The sequence below is a fragment of the Rhinolophus sinicus genome, linkage group LG03, assembly GCF_036562045.2.
Source record: "Rhinolophus sinicus isolate RSC01 linkage group LG03, ASM3656204v1, whole genome shotgun sequence".
Taxonomy (NCBI): domain Eukaryota; kingdom Metazoa; phylum Chordata; class Mammalia; order Chiroptera; family Rhinolophidae; genus Rhinolophus; species Rhinolophus sinicus.
The window spans coordinates 100,361,134-100,381,057 of record NC_133753.1 but is presented as its reverse complement, the minus strand read 5'-3'; the positions used below and the strand labels follow the sequence as shown (position 1 = coordinate 100,381,057).

Sequence of the window (19,924 nt, the reverse complement as noted above, 5' to 3'; positions counted from 1 at the left end):
ATCATTATTGCCGTGTTAAAATTTGGATCTAAAGCAGACGCTCAAGGTTGGCAATGCCTGCTGCCTCTCCTGGTGCCTCTGCTATTCCCAGGACCCAGAAGTAAAACATGCCCTCCTCCTGAGTCCCTTGCTTGGGGAGGGGCTTCCTGTGTCCCCCATCTGTGTCAGGAACAACAGGACTGTGTGAGTAAAGGCTGATGCAGGCAGAAAGAGTAACTGTTATTCACATTGCAGCTCTGCCTTGAGGGGCAACTGGGGGAGGGGGCCGGACTGTTGGGGTGAGGGAAGCTGAGGTGGCAGATATGAGGCAGTTTAGATCCAATGAAGGGCTCTGGGGCTGGTAGGGCAGGCTCACCTGGGGTGCATTTAACACCCCAGAAATGAGACTTGGGCTCTTTCCTGGAGCTAGCGTGTGGGCTGAGGTCTAGGACAAGAGAGGGGAGGCATGAGCTGCCCCCTCCACACCTGCCCCTTCTTCCCACCTTGTGCAACCCCACAGGAAGTGCCATGGGCAGGGGAGTTGGCACAGATTGGGCAGTCCTGCCCACCAGCCCCACTGCCCCGTGACCACATTGGAGAGTGGCCTCGATGTTGGCTTGTCTGTCTGGGCCCTTGCCTTCCTTAGCACCAGGAGGGTCTTGCATCAAATCTAGGGAGAAATCGATTAAGGAGTCCACAGTTGTCCCCTTCCTCCCGTTAAATCTGTCCCCATCCGAGTGGAACCTCCTCACGCGTCCACCTTGGGCTGGCTCCCTGAGCTCACACGGCCCACTGCACACACTGCAGTCCCCACAGCAAAGGCCCCAAGGCTCTGATCAGGGAGGAGCACTAGCTTCCCACTTCCTGCTTCCACCCTTTGCTCTCCTCAGCCCCTGTCTCTCCACGAATGATCGAGGTCCTGGCTGGTGGCCAGTACTGTCTGGACAGGAGGAAACCAGGATGTGAGGAATGGCAGTGGCGGCAGTGGGGGTAGTTACACAGAACACTGAGTCCTCAAGAGCAGAAATTCCACCGGAAAGAAAACAATGCGCAGGGGACAGAGTCACCCTCTAAGAAGTAAAGGGGCAAGCAAAGGGAAAGGGCCTTCCTGCCCCAAACAGATAAACAACCCTAGCCTAGGGAAACCCCACCGTGAACTGTCTTCCACATATGGAGGCTGCAGTGGCAAAGTGGGGGGCTAGGTCCTGGGAGAAATGGTCCCCTAAGGCAGATGAACTCCTAGGAGGGAAAAACAGAGCCCTCTGCCAAGGTCAGAAGGATCATGGGGAGGCTAGGAACAGAACCAAAGGAGCAGCTGACAAAGAAGCCCAGCTATGCTGAGGCTGGGATAGCCACAGCCACCGAGTGGCCAGTCAGCTGCCAGAAACCAGTAAGACAACTCCGAATTCTAGGGCAGGCTTTTCAGAAGCTGGAGCCTGCAGGAGCTCCATTAGGGAAGACGAAGTCAGACCAAGTCAGAGTGGGGGCCTGGCCAGGGCCTCCCGCTGTGCTGGGTGCCAGAGGGGAAAGTTTCGTCGCCTTTCAGGGCCCAGAAGAAGTCTCGATTTGGAGGGGACAGAAAGAAACGCCCCAACAGTGCTGCAGTGTCCCTAGGATCCTTTCTAGCCTCCCATGTTGGTAAGGCTGGAGGAAGGACGGGTGCCAAGTATATGAAAACTTGTGCCAGGCCATCTGGATCTGTGGTTGCCTCTGTTAATTTAATTTATTTAGGCAGTTTTTGATCTGCAAATTCATTTGTTTCTAAGGTGTTGGAGTCTGCCTTTTCTTTAGAGTTTTAGGTAAAGCTCCATTCCCCACACTGCAGCAGTAACGATTTCCAAGGTGTGTGGAGCAGTGCTGTCCCCAGGCCCTGGAAGATAACACACGCGTGATCTTAGTTCATTCTCATAAGGCTGAGACACAGGGAGTAGCACTGTCCCCAAGATACAGATGAGGAAACCGACACACAAATGAGTTGGGTCTCTTGCTCAAGGCCACTCAGCTAATGGGAGAAGCTGGCTCCAGGGCCCCCAGCTCTCAACCACCCTCCACTCTGGTTTTCAGTGCCTCCAGCTGCCCTGCATGCTGTCCCCCTCACCCCTGCAATCCAGGAGGGGTCCAGGCCCCTCTTGCACTATGTGTCCCACTGCTTCCTGTCCCATGCTGACACCTCCCTTCAGAACTCTTCTGATCCAAGTCTTGTCCCCTTCCTCCCGTCGGATCTGCTGCTAAGCAAGGAAAAGTTTCCAACTCAGGCCTTAACGATGTACTGTTTTAAACCCTGAGTCACGCTTACTTTAGAATTGCGACATTCTGTGCCTTGGTCCTGCGGTTCTCAGCCCAAGTGCACACTAGACTCACCCAGGAGTTTGAAAACTCCTGAGACCCAGGCCCACCTCTGATGTTTGCAGTCTCGAATCGGAATTCTGGGATACTGGTTTGGTTTCAGTGTTACCAGCTCTGCAAGTGCCTCCAGGATTGAGGTTAGTTGAGCAAGTGATGTGAACTTTCAGTCACCTGCTGCCTTAGGCCAGCTGTTGGAGGCCAGGGTTCTCCTATTACACTAGGAGTCTACCTGACTAGGTGAGGCTGGTCAGTCTTCTGTGAGGCCTTGAGCCCAGGTCACGGTGACAGGGAGCTGCAGCCTCTGGAGGTGGGTGGAGGAGAAAGACGTGCCTGCCTGCTCTTTGACCCATTTGCTCAGTGAGCAGATTTTGTGCCCTGTTCATGTCACTTGTCTGGTGTTCTTCTGACCTTGGACTTTGGGCTCGGCTCTGGGATGGGTGGAGAAGGCAAGGAGGAACTGTTTTTACCTTCAGGGTGGGCGGAGCCAGAACATACCTCAAATGCCTAGAAAGAGCTGCAGGTGAAATGCTCAGGGAGGCTCCCTGTGTGAGCTGGCCTGTAAGATGGACCGGGAAGAATGATGCTTGTTGTCAAAATGCCCATCTGCATGCATTCCTGGAGAGCTGCTTTCATTGCGTTTTCTGCCCATGGGGCATGCAAAGGTGCTTGGATTGGAAATAATGGCTCTGGTCCTGGAGGGACTTAGGGCCCTGTTCCAGAGAAAGACAGAGGTTTGCAGCGATAAGGAGTTCCAAGGAGGGTTCCCAAATGTCTCTTGAGTGACACACATGATCAGGCATCCAGCCAACGGGTGTCTGAGGCCTGGGGGAGGTGGGGAAACGTTCAGGGACCCTACTTCTAGGATGGGGCAGAGGGGCGTGGTGAGGGAGGGTGGGGAGGAAGTGTCAGCCTAGAGAAGCAGAGTCATGTAGGGAGAAGTCATGTGGGGAGAAGGGCCTGGAAATGCAGGACACCAAAGAGCAGGCCCAGGGATTTCCTCTGTGTGTGGGAGTCTGGCGGAGCCTCCCTGCTCATCACCCACTCGCCTGGACCTGCTCTCTTAGTCAGTCCCTGTGCCGGGTGCTCCTGCCCCTACAGCTCTGGGGTGGAGATGAGGCCCCCGTTATTCACAGCCTGGACCGACAGCTGGCTCCCTCAGGCCCACTCCTTCTTTCCCAGGGTGCAGCCTGGCCTGCCAGCTCACTACAGTATGGGTCTGGACTCAGACCCAGACAGCCTGCGTCGTGCCAGGTCAGCAGGAGCCTGGGACCCCTGCGGGCAGAGATCTCTCCCTCCTTCTGAGTCCTCAGCCCCGCACTGGCCAGCTCTGTCAAAGGACTGGGCAGTCTCAGAAAGCAGAGGGTCCGCTGGCTTATTTCCAAGGTCTAGCTCCTGCAGAAGGGACACCAGTGCCTTCAGGTCTAGGAAATGTGGGGGTCCCTTCTCATTCTGAGCTCCTGCTTTAGATTAGCCCTAACAGAAATTATTCTGCTTTGGCTGTATCAAGTGGTCCCTGAACTTAACTCCCAGAACAGGCTCAGGGCAGCTTTTTCTCAAGTCCTCATTCTTTTAGGAGCTGGCATGCCAAACTCCATTTTGCTCTTGTGTGCTGGTGGTGGTAGCTTACTCAGGGAAATGGGGGCAGCGGCTGAGCCCACATGGAAAGCCCCTGACTCGGGAACTCCCTTTTACCCCTTATGAGAATCTCGAGGGGCTTGGAGGTGAGGGGAAGAGGTGGTGTTGTGTCTAGCACACCAGGCTGAGTCAGGGGCATGGTCAGCACAGCAGGTGGAAGGCACAGGGCTCTCCGTCCTCGTCTGGGTCAGAGACTCCCTGCCCCCCCCACCCCCCCCTTCCCCCGACAGCGCTTTCCTGTCTGGCTGACTGTTAGCTCTGCTGCTGGACAGGAGCATGTGTTTGTGTATGTGTTTGGGGAGAGTGGTGAAGATGCCTCTGGCTCCCTGAGTTTCTCGACAAGCCCAGTTCATGTGTGAGAAGATCAACTGGAGCAGTTCATAGGTGAAAGAGTGAACTGAGAAGGCATTCAGACGGAGCTAGGCTCTTGGCCGGCCACATCTGTCCCCACTCCATCCATACCATCGCATTTCTCGTTTTCCCGTCCATCTCTTGCCCCTGGAATGTGCCACCTCCCCTACTTTCCTTATGTAAGTCAGCTGTCCACAGAGCCTCCCAAAGCCGCTTAGATTCAGCCTTTGCCCCAAAGCCGTCCCAGACTCCTCCAGACCTGCCTAAGGTGTCTCTCCTTTGAACTTGAACCCTCTCATGATCAGGCACTCACAGTCAGACACTCCACTTGGATTGTTCTTCGATTGCAACACACGTGTTCATTTTGCTTTCCCTCTGGGGTTGTACGCCATTTAGGGGTAGGAGCTGTTTGGGTCTATGCTTTCTTCCTGTGTCCCTTATTACTTACTGCTCTACGTGGGTGGGACTCGGGCCTGATAGCTGTGTACCTTGAAGTTAACATTGCCTTCTGAGAATTTAATTAGGAGGAAACCCAGTTTAGGAGAGGATCTGAGCCCTCTGTAGAAATTACCTAGGAGACTGTCTGTGAATATCCCAAATCCAATTAAGGAGACCTGGGTGAAACCTCAGAGGGACAGATAAGATTGTGATTGCATTTTTGCGAAGGAACTACATTGTCTTCTGCCCGAGGGAAAATGCTAACACGAGAGGAAATATCTTCCTCATTATAAAGAGGGGACCCAGGGAGACCCAAGTGCGTGCTGTGCAGGAGAGTTGGCGCCCTGTCCTGGAAACATCAGAAGCCAGGCCACAGAACAGGTGTGTCCCAAGGTGGCAGGGATGCCTCAGGCTGTTATCCAGCCATTAGATCATCCAAGGCTCTGTCCTTGTTCTGATGCCACACTCAATAATTACATTCTGAGGTCCCCGAGACAGTTGTGTCCCCGTGCCTGGGGACTGTGGCTCTGTAAATTACTAAGCCGACATTCTGGTTCCATATGCTATACGTGTGTGGCCAGTTCATGTCAGTCAGTCCTGAGACTGGTTTGTCCGTGGTGTGCATGTGTAGTCAAGAACCCGGTGCTGAATTGTGGGGAAGCACCACAATAAAGCCACCTCATCTAGGTGAGCAGCCACCTTCCCCTGCTGGCCATGTCTTTCCCTGACATTTTTATACTTGCTGTTTGCATTGGTTACTTAAAGGCAGGGCCCAGTCAATACTCTCTGCATGGTGGACTGACTGACTGGTGCCTGGGATGGAAACAGCCCTCCCAGGAGTCTTGTCTCCAGAAGGTATGGAGAGAAGGCATGTGGTTTTTCAGGGGCAGGGGGAGGAATGAATGAGTGGATGTTGATTGAATTCTCCTGTGTGCCAGGCACTGGCTGAATGTGTTTACATTCTTTATCTCATTCATTCATCCCTGGAGCCCTGTGGTGTATCCTCCTGAATCTATTTTACAGATGAGGAACGAGGTTCAGAAAGGTTAAGTAACCTATGCAGAGGTCATCTGGTGAGCGAGTAGTGGAGCTGGGATTAAATACAACTCTCCTCACCCTGAGTCCCTTTCTTGGGGATGGCGGGGCTGGGGGAAAGGACCCAAGAGGAAAGGCCCAGATGCCTTCTGTGTTAGAAAAAGGGTTTCTGGGTGGAGGGGTGGACAGGGCATGGAGGCCCCCCTGGAGGGTTTTACTCCTCACCCACACCGAGCATTTGCCCTGTGGGGACAGACTTGGCAGCTGTGGTCCTTGGCTGAGGATTAAATGGTAGGAAATGAGCTTCGGGGAAATTCCAGTCTTGATTCTTCGATGAGGTGAGGCTGGCGTGATGCCTTGCTGGGAACACCCTGACAACACCCCCACCTCCACCCCCACCCCCATGTGCTTACAGATCACAGAGATACATCCCCTTCCCTCAACTGAACACCCGCACAGACGCCCAGCCCCAGCCACAGGCAGAAACCCGTAAGTGAGGCATGGTACTGATTCTCTAACATCTGGACACAAATTCTCCTGACAAACTCCAATCCAGCTTCCGCCTCCCCTGATGACCCAGTGGCAGCTGTTGCTCAGACATCCCAGCTGCCTTCCCTTCCTCCCTCGCTGCCTCCCCAAGTTCATGACGAAGACATATGGCGTTGTATGTCCTGAGCATGGATGTGTGTGAGAACATGGATGTGTCTCTTCAGCTTTCTCCCTGCTCCTGATGTTTTTGGGTCTCTATTCTTTTCTCCAGGGATCACATAGGAGCAAGTGGCTGAACAGATGTCAACACCAGCTGTCACTGGCCTGGAATTACCTTATCACCACTCCCTGGCAAGACACTGCGCCTGAGGACTTCTATAGAAGCCACACCCCACATCATCTTTGTTGGTCAATACTGTTCTTTATCTTCCTTCCTGCAAGCTTCCTACATGACCCCATTCCATCCCCCAAAACATCTCTGCCCTGAAACGCAGCTTCTCCTCAGCCAGAAAGACTTTTCCTGGCAGGAGAACCACGGAGGCCTGGGGACAGAAAAGGAGATTAGGGAGCCTGGGCCTACCTCTCCCTGCCCGGCCCTGCTGAGCCAGCCTGGGAAGGACATTGTCTTGGAGACCTCTTACTTTGGGATGGGCAGGGCAGCTCCAGGCAGCAGGAAACCTACAGAAAAGTGATGTAGGGAGTTTGGTCTTCCCTGGCTTCAGCCTGGCACCTCCCACGCAGTCTGTAGGGTGGCAGAGAGGGAGGTGTTAGGGAGTAAACTACAGCAATGGCCAGCCCTGGCCCAGCTCTACAGGGCCCAGGCAGGGAGAGCCAGGCCCAGGCTCCTCTGTCTCCTTCTCTGCCCCCAGGCCTCCAAGAAAAGTCTTTCCAGCTGAGGAGAAACTGTACTTCGAAACAGAGATATCTTCGCGGGGTGTAATGGAGTCATGTGGGAAGTCGGTGGGGAGGGTGATAAAGAAAAATATCAATCAGCAAAGATGACGTGGAGTGTGACTTCCCCAGAAGCCCACGTGGTCTGTGTCTCGCCAGGGAGTGGTAAGGAGTTGGCCCCAGGCCAGCAATGGCTGCTGCTGGCCTCTGTCCAGCCACTTGCCCAGCCCCTGGCAATCTTGTTCACGTTACATAATCTCTCTAACCTCACCTTCCTCACCTTTAAACCACGGATGAGGGTAATATCTGCTTCTTAGAACTGTTGAGGGCACGAATTAAGATGACACACATAAAGTACATAGCAGGTAGGAAAGGGGGCTGGTTCAGAGTAAATGCTCAATAGATACTATTCACTCATTCATTCATTCATCCATTCACTCATTCATTTATTCATTATGTATGTATGTGTGTATGTGTGTATGTACGTGTGTACTTTATCCCAGGCACTATTCTAAGGCCATAGAATATATCAGTGCACAAAACAGGCCAAGTGTCCTGTCCTTTTGGGGCTTGCATTCTGCCCGGGGTGGATATTGGGGGAGGAGACAAATCACAAACAAGAAGCAGGATAAATCATTAAATAAAATAATATGTTAGAAGGTTAAAATGCTATGGAAAAAAGAAAAAGTACAGCAGAGTGAGATTCCTACCTTTCCCCCAGAATCTGGGTGACTTCACTCTTACGTGTCCCTTCTAAGGAAAAGGGGAAACGTCTCTTGCCTCAGCTATGCCCAGTGACAGTCGTCAACTCCTCCCAGTGCTGTATTCCACACGACCAACGGCGACTAGGTTTTAGCACAGCTCCACTCACTTGTTCCTTCAACCAACAGATATGTACAGAACACCTGACAATGGAATGCTCAACATGAATCAGACGTTCTTGTCCTGAAGGGTTTGCAGGTGAGGAAAGAACAGCGTGTGAATAATCTGAGAAAGCGGTCAGGCCTCGGAGAAGGGCAGGCAGAGCTGCTGAGAGCGGCCGCAGTGTGCTCCCTGCCCTGCAAGTTGGCCCGCGGTGCCAGCCCCTCCCGGGACTGGGGCTGTTCTACCGCAGCTTGCTTTGACTGTTTTCTTCTGGTAAGCTGTCCCTAACTTAGTGTCTCAGGGAGGAGGAGTGTCTGAGGGGGAAGTGATATTTTCTGGGTTGGCCTTTGAGCAAAATCAAACCTGAGATCCCCACCCACCCCAGCCACTGAGCAGCGGAGCAGGACGTTGTGACAATCTGTCTAGTTGTGTGCCTGGCCTGTGACATGCCCTTTCTCCCCACCTCTACAGTATAGTCTCTGCTGGCCTTATTTAAAGACTGGCCTGACCCTGGCAGAGCAGCGAAGGGGAGAGAGGCCGGTATTGTCTGTGGCTGTGGCATCTTGCTGCAACCCCAAGGCTGTAGGGAAAGGAGGTGGCCCTGATGCCTCTGGGGCTGTGACTTCTTGATTACAAAGGAGAGACCCAGGTCTGAGGGAGGAGGCTTGGCCACATGGCTAGGAAACCGAGGCCGTGTGTGTGTGTCTGACCACAGAAGCAGATGCTCCACCTTGGGGTTTGGAGCTGGGAACAGGCCGTTCTCCCCACAGTCCCGGCTCACATGGCACTCTCCTGTGCCCGGCCCCCTCAGCTGCTGCGTCATGCTCCCTGGGGTTTGCAGAGGCTCCACTCCAAAGCCAGGCTGAGTCATTAGATGATGAATTGTGGAATTCTTATTCAGGCTGTCACCACAGCAGCAGTGGGCTCTGATCCCCACCTCCTGCTCCCCCACAAAGACTCTCGAAACATTCTCTCCTCACTTGTCATTCCTTCATCTTGGGGGAGCCCTGACAGTGAGCATGAGACAGTGGTGGGGTGCGTGGGGGTATCTCTGAGCTTCCCTTTCTGTGTCTGGATTCCAAACCTGTTTAGGGACCGGGGCCTGGTTTGTTAGCTCAGGACAGAACCTCAGATCTCATTTCCTTCAACTTTCTCATCCACAAACAAGGAAACAGAGACATGGGCTCAGGATTTAGAGTTGGTTAGAAGGGCAGCTTTGGAGTCAGAATCTAAATCTACTTACCGTGAGCAAGCCTCAGCAGGCTTCCGTGTCCTTGTCTATCAAATGCTAATTTTCTTCCTTCATAGGGATTGAGACTGCTGGGAGTCACGAGTGAAAGGCACAGGGAGGTGGGCGCTCAATGGATCTGCTATTTGATCTGTCTTTAATGGGGAGCCAGAGGTTCTTAGAAATAAGGACCTGAGGTCTTTCGGCTTCCTGCTGAGGACACTTGGGAGGGGCAGGAGCTCCCGGAGGGGCTTTGGAGACAGATCAGCAGGGGGTGTTGCGCCACTAGGCAGACTATTCCTACAGCCGACACCTCCCAGCGCTGCAGAGGCCACTGTGGGCCTGCAGATGCAGCGTGCTCGATGTCCACACATGTTCATTTCATTCCTCCAAACGAGAAAACAGAGACCAGTGATGGGCACAGCCACTCTGTGGGCCCGTCATACTGCACCTGAGCATGCGTGTGTGCGGTCCTGCTGGGCCAGGTCACCTGCTGGCTCCCACCAAGGCCTAGCCTGGAAGGTACACATCTCTACCCAGAGGGCCCCTCTGTCCTTCCTGTGGGAGTGGCCTGGGACATGGGTGGGACCACAGAGGGTGACTGCGCCAGTCACCCTGCGCCTGCAGTGTCCCCAAGGACTCCATGTTGGCACCTTTGGAGCTACAGCAAAGCTGTCCATATCTTGTTCCCTTTGCCATCTGGACCTGTGTGTTGACAGTCCCCCATACCCATGAACCATCCGAGAAAAAGTTCACATTTTTTGACCAGAATTTATTAAGAAACAGAAGATATAAAGTACACAAAGGAATGAAAGAGTTTACAACACAGATTTCTCAGCCCGTTGCAACAAGAGAAATTTGCTGGGCTGACACCATGGACATTGCGGCCCCAATTCCATTTTCAACCCTGTCCCTCTTGGTTGCTAAGCCAACCAGTTCAAACTTTCCCCGGAGACAAGTCACGCCGCTTTCAAAAACCTCCCAAACCCACTTCCTGTTTGCCTCTATATACAGGCCCTTCCCTATTTGGTCCCAAGGGTTCCTCACCTGGGCTTTAGGTGAGGTCCAGCCTGACCCTGCTGTACCTTCTCCACGTCTCCAACCAAAGATATCAGTGGTCCCTCAAAGATCTATTTTTCTAAATTAAACTATATTCATGAACCAGTTGGGTAGGCTGGTTCTACTACCGCCGGTCAAGTTACTAATCTTCCTAAGCCTATATCGGAATGTGGTCTTTCTCTTGTAGGAAGATCTTCTTGAGAGCTTTGGCAGCTCTCTGCCCCAGCTAGTCCAAAGCTGCATTCTCCCCAAAACAGAACTCTGTGTCCTTATCCAGTCTCCCACTGAATTTATGGGATAGCTCTAGTTCCCAGCTGACCTGCCAAGAGATGGTCGCACACCTTGATCTTACCGTGTTTCCCCGAAAATAAGACCTAGCCAGACAATCAGCTCTAATGCATCTTTTGCAGCAAGAATTAATGTAAGACCCGGTCTTATTTTACTATAAGACCCGGTCTTATGTAATATAAGACCGGGTTTTATACTAATTTTTGCTCCAAAAGACGAATTAGAGCTGATTGTCCAGCTAGGTCTTATTTTCAGGGAAACAGGGTAATACCCACCTTCGAACCCTACCCAGCTCAGATCACCAACCTCACCAATTTCCTTGGAAGATTTCTGATTTCTGTCTTGGACTTCTGCCCCTATGGAATTTTATCTCTGTAGATTTATTATATGACATGGCTTTATAGACAGTAATAATCAGACTACAGTGAAAGGAGAGCTAGTCCCTCCTAAATTATATTTTCTCTAAATCATCAAGAGATTTGGCCACTCTCACCATTTTGAACTTCTTCTAAAAGTCTATGGTTATCAGTCCTTCATTTGTACAGTCTGACTCTTAGCTGGCTTTTAGAAATAGCATTGAGTCTTAGCAAGCTGGCCATTGGTCCCTTCTGTTCCTACAGTTCCGGTTGTGTCTTATCATATGGCTTCTTCAAATAATGCTGGAAAGCAAAATAAAACAGTCTTCTCCAAAGGAGAAGCAAATAATAGCTCTACCCAGACATTCTTGAGCTTTTACTTCACACTATGTGCACATCAATCACATCGCATTCAAGCTTATACTGACGGGAGAGTATTAGGTTAGTACGAGTCAGTTGAACTTTTCCCCAACCAGTACTTCGGATTTGAGCTTTATACCAAAAACAAAATACTTCTATGCTTCTCACCCAGTCCTCACAACAACCCTGTGAGGTGGGCATGATGGATATTATCCCCATTTTACTGATGTAGATACTGAGTTTCAAAGAGGTGAGGGAGCTAGACCAAGATCACACAGCTATTTAGTGGAAGCACCAGCACTCAACCCAGGTCTCTGCTTCCTCAGTCACTTTTTTAGGTGCAAAGAAAACGAAAGAGGTTTTCTATTCCCTTTCTCCTACCCAAACGAACGGCATTCTCCTTTCACCAGTACGTGCATAATCTGTAAAGTTCCAAACAAGAAAAGGAATGATTAAGCAAGTTAATTGTCATAGTCCAATGTGGAGTCGGGGTAGGGGTCAGGGGGTGCTGTATTTTTCACAATGTTCCCCATGTAGTTTAACAATGTAGTTTAACCAAGAACTCTTTCACTCGGTGCTGAGTGGTGCTTTCTGTGGGATTCATTGGGATTCCCGGGTCATGGTTAAGGTGCTGGGGATTTTACCTCTAAATTAGCTCAATGCTATTATTTCCTATCCGTTTCATATTTTGCCGTATTCTCTGCCTTTCCACCTCTACCCCTTAATAAGGAAAATTTAGTGTTTCTGTCAACCTTCCAATGCCCAGCTTCTCAGGATGCTACAGCTTCCTGGAAAGCCATGTGGCTCCTGCATGTCGTGAAGATCTGTGGGGTTCTATTCTGGCAGCCAGGTGACATTTCCTTTCTGAAGGTCTCTATTCCTGCTTTACCTCCTGGGTGAGCCACATGGTTGGAGCCATTTCACCAGCCAGGCTCTCAGCAGATGGTTCCTATACAGCTCTGTAGAACTATTGTTCCAACCTGAAGGTAAATGATCCCCCAGACGCCCCTCCACACACATAATTGGATACCCAAATCTCCTGTTGTGACTGGATGCAGAGCCACCCCCGGGGAACCATATGGTGGACTGTGTCCACAGTGCCCCCTACTGGAGATTTCCTATAAGCCAAGGTTTCGGACAGCTTGGCATTCAAGGTGGCAAATCTCGTCTTACTATTGTACCATCCCTTTTCTAGATATTAATCCATTTCATACACGTTTACTGAGCACCAACTATGAGCCATCGCTGTGTTAACTCTCCAGATAGGACTGCAAAGAAGACAGACCTTCCCCACCAATACAACTCACCTATACTAGCTGGTTCCTTAGAACCACCACTTGGTTTCCAGTTAGTCTGAATTAGTTGGTGAACTTAACAAGACTTACCCCTGCCTTCTGGACACTCCATAATGATCCCATCACCTGAGGGGACCGCCTGACCTCTGCAAACCTTCCCAGAGTGAGTTCCTTAGTCAGTCACCAGACAGGCCCCTGCTCTGATGGCCCTTCCTTCCTGCACGTTGCGGCCAGCTGGTACTGTCTCCCTGACTCCTGTCCCTCCTCTAACAGGACAGTCTCATTTGTGCTAAATGACACATTCATTTGCAAATCCAGAAGCTATTCTTGTATATCATTTATAAAGGTGTATTTTTTAAGTAAATATTCAAGCATATATGTTACGTAATGGACAGTAATAACTGAAGTAGAAATGTCATATGTGAATAACAGCACAAAATATCTCAAAAAGAACCCAATCTCCCAAATCACTGACTATTTACACATTTTGAACCTATTTCCACTCGGTAATGATTCAGACATACTTTCACCTTGTTGCTATCATTATGTGATCATAATTCCAAATTATCTTTCTTTTGCTTATGATTGCGTAACATCATAATCTTGTAGTTTTCATGGTTGCCACACATGAAGGCAGTAGCTCATTGTCCTAATAGACAACAATCTACCTAGCTGTCCCCCCACAGCCAAGCAGCTTCCAGTCAATGACTAATTTATAGGGTGGCCACAAATATGTCTGTGCAAATACTGTTTTTCTTGTTTTCCAGGATGTATTCCCCAAAGTGACTAACTGAGCCTTATGGTCACTTTTTTTTTTGGCTCTTATCAAGTATTACCAAATTGCTGTCCAGGAAGCATCATTTTATAACACCAGGAGGCTATTTCTCCACAACATATTTTTAAAATGTATTTTTGACACATGCAAGTGGTTGACGATTTTTTTTTTTAATCTTTTTGTTTACTAGTCCTGGCCTGTGTGCATTCCCTCCTGGGCACACAGCCTATTTGGTCCTTTGACCAAGTAAGATCTCTTGGTCACCGCATATGTGGAGACTCAGCTCTTACTCAGACCAATTCTACGTATGTAGTTTTCTCATCTTACTGGTTTTCTTTTAATCTTCCTTAAAAGGAAGATCTTTGCTATGTATTCTTTTCAAATTTTTATATAATTGTATTTGTCCACTTGACATTGATGATTTCCCCTATCACTTCAATAAACAAGCAATAACCTCCCCAGAAAACGATTTTCTTTTTCCCACCCTATGCTTTCCATCTAGACTTGTCCAAAATCCTTCTGGTTCCCAAGAACGCTCCATTGTCCACGATCCCTAATTAAGATTCCCTCAGGTCATCTCTTGACAGCCCCTAACTAAACATGTCCACCTCAGTTCCACCGCTGCCATGGCCTGCACAAAGGACCGGTGGTTGTGGCTCACCTCCGACTAGATCCTTCCCTCTGGTTTTCACTCCTCCACCATCCCGGCCCCAGTACCAACTTTCAAGTTTCCTGGCTGGTTTGTCTCACCAATCCCACACCTGGCCTCCCGGGTCAGCTTGTTTTTCCCAGTAGTAGTGGCCTACCGAAGGAAAAATTTCTTCACTCCTTAGTTCAGCCAAATGAAGGCCAAAATTCTCAAAAGGAAGTTTGCTGCAAAACTAAGGGGAAACTAAAAATAGTCTCCAGGAAATGTAAAGATATCAACACAGAAGAGATTTTACATCCTACATAGGTCGTGGCTTGACGGTGGCAGGGAGACCCAGGGGCCCCCCTCTTTCACCCTCAGAACCCTGTGTGTTAGACCCCGACCCTACCAGGTTCAGTGTTCTAGCAGCACATTCTCTTCGTGGACTTTGAGGTAAACATCTTTTGGCCTCAGCTGGCATCTGTGCTTGGTCCCCTATGCTGCCCATCGCGTACTGCACTGGGGGACACCAGTATCAGAGAAGCCTCTATTCCTGGCTGCAGCTGGTGGAAGATGCCATTAATTACCGTTTCAAAATCCCAGGCCTCTTCTGACCTGGCATGTCCCTGTTCCAGTCTGAGGGGAGCCGGTTCTCAGATCTTCCAGAAGGCATGTGCTGACATACCCTGAGCCCTTCGGGGCTCAGAGGACTTCTGCCCACCTCCCTAAGACTCTCACGGGGCTTCTCCACCAGGAGTAGTTTTGAAGAACGCAATCAGGACAAGCTTATAAATCTCAGAAACGTAACTATAACGACAGTGGCAGAGGCGGGTGGGGGGGCAATCACCCACAAAAACAAAAGGCATGGTTAACTCCCAGCATGTTACCAAACCTCCTCCTCTGCTGGGAGCTGTGGTTATGCCACCACCCTCGGTCCCTATCCCTGCACACCCAAAGAGGGGTTGGCAGTATGGCACTTCGCTCTGGCAGGTTGCCAACACTTGCCCTCTGGAAAAATGCTCTAGGCCACCACATCCCATGTCAGCCCTGCCTCCCTCCTCCCAACCTACTCCCTCCCCAATCCCACCCAATTCCACCCGTCCCAGCCCTTTAACTGTCAGGAGAGCGGATCCGAAAAATGTGGATGGTCCCGTTACTGAGGGACACGACGAGGTATCTGCCATCCACTATGGTGGTCACACGGGGCTTTTCCAGGCCATGATAGGCTGTCAGGAAGTCTCCGAGCAGTGACCCCTTCGGGTCCAAGATCACCACCTTGTTGACCTCGCGAAGGGTCAGAAAGATGTAGCCCTTCTTATCCACAGACACGGAGCCTGGCTGGCAGCCGTGCAGGCCTGGCCCCCCGTACTCCCCAATCACCTGACCCAGCCCATCACAGACCACCACGCTATTCTGCTGCCAATCGGACCCCACAAAGTTGCCCTGAGGGCTAGTGGTCAGGAACACCAGTGCCCGCAGGCCCCGGTTGGCCTTGCCCCCAGGGATAAACCTGGTAGCCAGGCTGCCTTCCATGTTGTACACCTCCACATGGCCTGACACACTGACAGCCACCCGGTCCCCGCTTGGCATGGCAGCCACGGCGTGGCTGGCCTGGGAGAGGCTCAGGGCCCGGCGCCACTGCACCTCACCATCGGGGCTAATGAGATAGAGACGCGCACCAGCCGAGAAGGCCACTGCGCCCTGCAGGGCAGCCACACTACATGGGGAGCAGCCCTCAGGGACTGGCACTGTGCCCTTGTAGTCACCATTGAGGGAGAAGCGCTTCAGAGCCCTGTTCTGCTCATCTGCCACCAGGATCTCCCGGGGACCAAAGGGACAGAGCCCAGTGATCCGGGGAGACCGCTTGTCTCCAGGCATCCGTGTGGGGAAGCTGCAGGAAAATATGGGCCTGGGGAGGAGGCCGGAGCCCTCCAAGTTTGGCCCAGGTGCTGGGCTGGGCTCCCGGGAAACTGACTTGAACCTGCCTTTGAACTTTCTTTTCTTGTTGGATCTGCTGCCCCTTTGGGTCTGGGCTTCTACATCCTCCTGGGGCGTCTGGGCTCTGTCCTCTTTCGGGGTCTGCGCTCTCTCCAACTTTGGGGTCTGGGCTCCATCTTCCTGGGGCGCCTGGGCTCTGTCCTCCTTTAGAGTCTGGGCTCCACCTTTACTCTGGGGCTGGACTCTACTTTGTCTCTCTGTTTTGACTTCATCCTCTCTCTGGTTCTCAGTTTCCTCACCTCCCTGGCTTCCAGCTCCGTCTTTCCCACTGTCCTTCTGGGGCTGCTGCTTCTCAAAGGAGAGCCACAGCAGGTGGCAGTTCTTATCCAGGAGTCCAGGATAAAGCTCCAGCTGGGGCAGCAGACAGGGGGCTGGTCCAGGCATCCAGGGACAATCCTGCAGCTGCCGGAGCCTCTGGGCAATGGCCCCCTCCAGCGACAGTATCTCAGCTTCACGACCCAAGCTGAGCACCCGACGGGCAAAGGCAGCCGCCGCCCTGGCCACCTGCTCCCGGCTCTCTAGCTCCCCCAGTCTTTCCCGAGCAGCCTCCTCAGCAGCCTCCACATGGGCCCGTAGCTGCCCCAGCACCTCCTTCTTCTGGGCCAGGAGGGCCCGGAGGACCCCCTCGGCGGCTTCCTCCACTTGAGTCCCCACCCTGGCAGCCTGCTCCCGCAGCTGGGCCAAGGCTTCCTTTTCCACCATCCGGGCGGCCTCCAACTCAGCCAGGTTCTTATCCACACCTGCCAGTAGCTCCTCAAGGCCTGGCCTCCGGGCACGCACCGCTTCAGCCAGGGGCATGCAGGGGTGGTCCAGGTGGGGGTCCAAACGGCACTCTCGGCACAACAGCTGGGAGCAGGGCTGGCAAAGGAAGCGCAAGGCCTCGCCTGGGTGCTGAGGACACTGGGCTGCCTGGCGCTCCCGGGCCTCCTCATCATACCACCCTGCCCTGTAGCCCACCAGGTCCACCACTCGGTGGGTGTGAGTCTGCCGGGTGCAGCGGTGCCCATCGGCACAGGCCTGGCACAAGTCATCGGCACAGTCCAGGCACCTGGCTGTGGCTGGCCCCCCAGCACTGGTGCCCCCCATCAGGGGGCACAGGGCACAGGCTGGCTTGCCTGCACGAAGGTCTCCACCGGCCCGGGCCCTCACCAAATCCAGGAGCCCGTTGACAAAGAAGTTGGTCTTGAAGGCAGCCACGCCTGCTGGCGGCACAGGCACGGTCTCTCGGCACTCAGGGCATCGGAGGTGGCCATCCTCAGCCAGCTGGGCCAGACAGTCCTGGCAGTAGGTGTGCAGGCAGGGCAAGGTTTTGGGCGCCCGAAGCTGTTCCAGGCAGATTTTGCAAGCCAGGAAGTCGCTGCTCAGCGCCTCCAGCAGGGAGGGTGAGGATGCCTGGGACACCATGCTGCAAGGGAGAGGTCAGGGTCAGAGGGCAGAGGGCGTTTACACAATGCCTCCAGCCTGCCCTCCTGCCTCTCCCCCTGTCCTCAAGCCCCTCAAGGTCTGGAGTCTCACCTGAGTGGCCAGGAATTTTCTTCTGGTCTTCTGGGGACTCTGGCTACTGGCTCTTGAGCTAGCAAGCCGCCCTCCTCCTTGGGTACATTCAGCAAATGTGAAAAAGTCAGTGCTGTTTGCATGTGTCAAAAGATTCAAGAAATGACAAGACCAAGAAGCCCCCGGCCTCAGAGTGCTCATAGTGTAATGATTTATGCTCTCAGTTGACAGACTGTGGCAAGTATGGTCTGAGCCCCTGTGTGAATAGGTCCTGGGGGTCCTGCTGGGGCTACGGTGCTGGGGTGGGGGGACACAGCAGCGGGTCCAGGTGAGCAGAACTGCCTTGACTCCTGGCAGCTGGGGCAGCATAAGGGGCCCCAGTTCCCCTGGCACATACACCTGTCTTTTTCTAGACCCTGGGAGTAGCATCACGGGTAGTGGGGGTCCCACTTCCTGCCCTGACATTACTGAAATGGATTCTGGAACAGGCAACAGGAAGGCTGAGGCCAAGTAGCTGCCCTGCCCTTTCCTTCCCTGAGGCTCAACCGTGGGGTCACTGTAGCCTTTGCCTCAACTTCTAGAGGCCTTTTCTTTCAGCCTTTCCTGCTACAAGAAGCACCCTACTCTCCTAACTAGAAACCTATGAAACGTCTGAGTTCTGTGACGTTCACCTGAGAATCCCCTTAGCTCCCAGCAGAGTGGCTGTGAAATACTTGATAAAGGGACTTAGGGAATTTCTCCCAAACTTCCGGAAAGTGGGGGCTGACAGAATAGCTCAGAGAGTGGGAGGGGGTCTTTCCCAGGGAAGCCTCTGGCCCTGGGGGGTGAAGTGGCGGGTGCTCCTGCCCAGCCTCCCCTCTCCTCCTGCCTTCCGGGTCTCTCTCCCGGCCTCTCCCCTCCCTTCCTCTTCCTCCCGCTGTCTCTCCCTTCCCCCCACTCCCTCCAGTTCAGCTCTTCTTTCAGCTGCCCTCCCTGGCCCCCTCCCTACCTGGACTGAGCTGACCTTGGGCTCCAAGACCAGGAGTGGGGGTCCGAGGCCTGAACGCCGCTGTTCCCCAGTGCCTGAAAGAGAAACAAAACTGAAACTAATTGTACTTGTGCGACTTCCGTCCCAGCTCCGGGACACCGACTAGCACGGCCTCAGGCCCCGCCTTCTTCCCCACCCCTGCCTGAACCTCTTCCTGGGGGGGCCCCCATCCGCAGCAGAGCACAGCCCCCTCCGGCAGGCTCCACGGTCGCCTGTCAGGTTTAGCCTCAGGACTTGCTCAGTCACTTAAGTGTGTTTGTTTCAATCACAGGGAACTGCCCATGAGGATGTGTCTCTGAGTGAAGAAATTAGAGATCGTCTGTGCTTCAGAGCCCAGTCCTGAGGCCTGGTTTCCAGGGCTGCAGTTTATCTGCAGATCCAGTCCTAGGTGAGGCCCTTGATGCCCTAGTCTCTGCTGACCTACAGGAGAGGCCGTGGGAACCAAATAAGGGGTCTCCATCTGAGGGGGTTAGCAAAGGCTTCCTGGAGGAGGTGTCACTTGAGATGAATTTGAAGAGTGAACAGGGGTTTGGGAGTCCTTGGAGAGGAACGCAGGGAAGAGTGTTCTGGAAATCAGGAATAGCAAATACGTGGACACAGAGGAATGAAATACCACAAGTTTCCCAAGTGGCTCCAAGTAACTTAGGATGGTTTATGGGAAGGGGACATGTGAGTGGTAGCAGATGGAGTTACAGAGCGAGGCAGCACTGCCAGATCACAAAGGGCCTGAACGTAGGAGTCTGAGTTTTATCCGCAAAGCCAAAAGAAATCACTAAAGCATATTTTCCTCAATATCTTACGAAAATTTTGAAGCACAAAGAAGTTGAAAGAATTGCAACGAACACTTATATACCCACCATTTCTATTCTGCAGTTAACATTTTACTATAGTTGATTCATCATGTATTTATCCATATACACTTCCCTTATTCCACAGTAATGAGATTTCAGCAGAAAACTGAACTGAAGAGAGCTCACTCTGGCAGCAGCTGAGAGAATAGAGGGTCCAGGAGAAAAGTGGAGGTTGGGCATCTGAGCTGACCCAATGGCAATAAGGACAGAGATGAAGCCACACATGTGAGCTATTGCTGAAGGCAAAAGAAGCCATGGGACTTGTGACTGGCCCTGGGGGGAAGGTGAAGAAAGGAGGGCAGGACGCCACTCAGGTTTTACAGGTCTGGCAATCAGGAGGGAAGACGAGGCTGGCGATACCCAGGCTTGTGACTTTTCCATACATTTCCAATGTATCTGTGGTTTTGATGAGGTCGCTCAACAGTGTCCAAAGCAAGAAGAGCAGGGCTGAGATGGCACTATGGGGATCACAGACATTTAAGGGCAAGTCAGGGAGGGGCTGGGACAGGAAGGAGGCTGAGAAATAGTTGCCAGAAG

At 52.4% G+C, this 19,924-nt stretch overlaps 1 protein-coding gene across 4 annotated transcripts; it reads right to left on the bottom strand.

Moving 5' to 3' along the window:
- Positions 1-13,550: 13,550 nt before the first annotated feature.
- TRIM56 (tripartite motif containing 56) lies at positions 13,551-18,642 on the bottom strand. 4 transcript variants are annotated; one of them, XM_019752802.2, is made up of 3 exons: positions 18,498-18,590; positions 17,531-17,607; positions 13,551-17,420 (listed from the first exon to the last, which is right to left on the bottom strand). In XM_019752802.2, the coding sequence occupies exon 3, from the start codon at positions 17,417-17,419 to the stop codon at positions 15,128-15,130; it is 2,292 nt and encodes a 763-aa protein (XP_019608361.2). In that variant the 5' UTR covers position 17,420; positions 17,531-17,607; positions 18,498-18,590; the 3' UTR covers positions 13,551-15,127. The 4 variants fall into 4 exon arrangements, with proteins under 4 accessions (XP_019608361.2, XP_019608363.2, XP_019608362.2 ...); XM_019752803.2 differs by having other exon boundaries at positions 13,773-17,420; positions 18,513-18,584; XM_019752804.2 differs by lacking the exon at positions 17,531-17,607 and having other exon boundaries at positions 18,498-18,629.
- Between the last annotated feature and the right edge of the window lie 1,282 nt (positions 18,643-19,924).

Excerpts from the sequence above, each read along its gene's own strand:
- TRIM56 (XM_019752805.2), bottom strand. The coding sequence starts at position 17,419 with ATGGTGTCCCAGGCATCCTCACCCTCCCTGCTGGAGGCGCTGAGCAGC.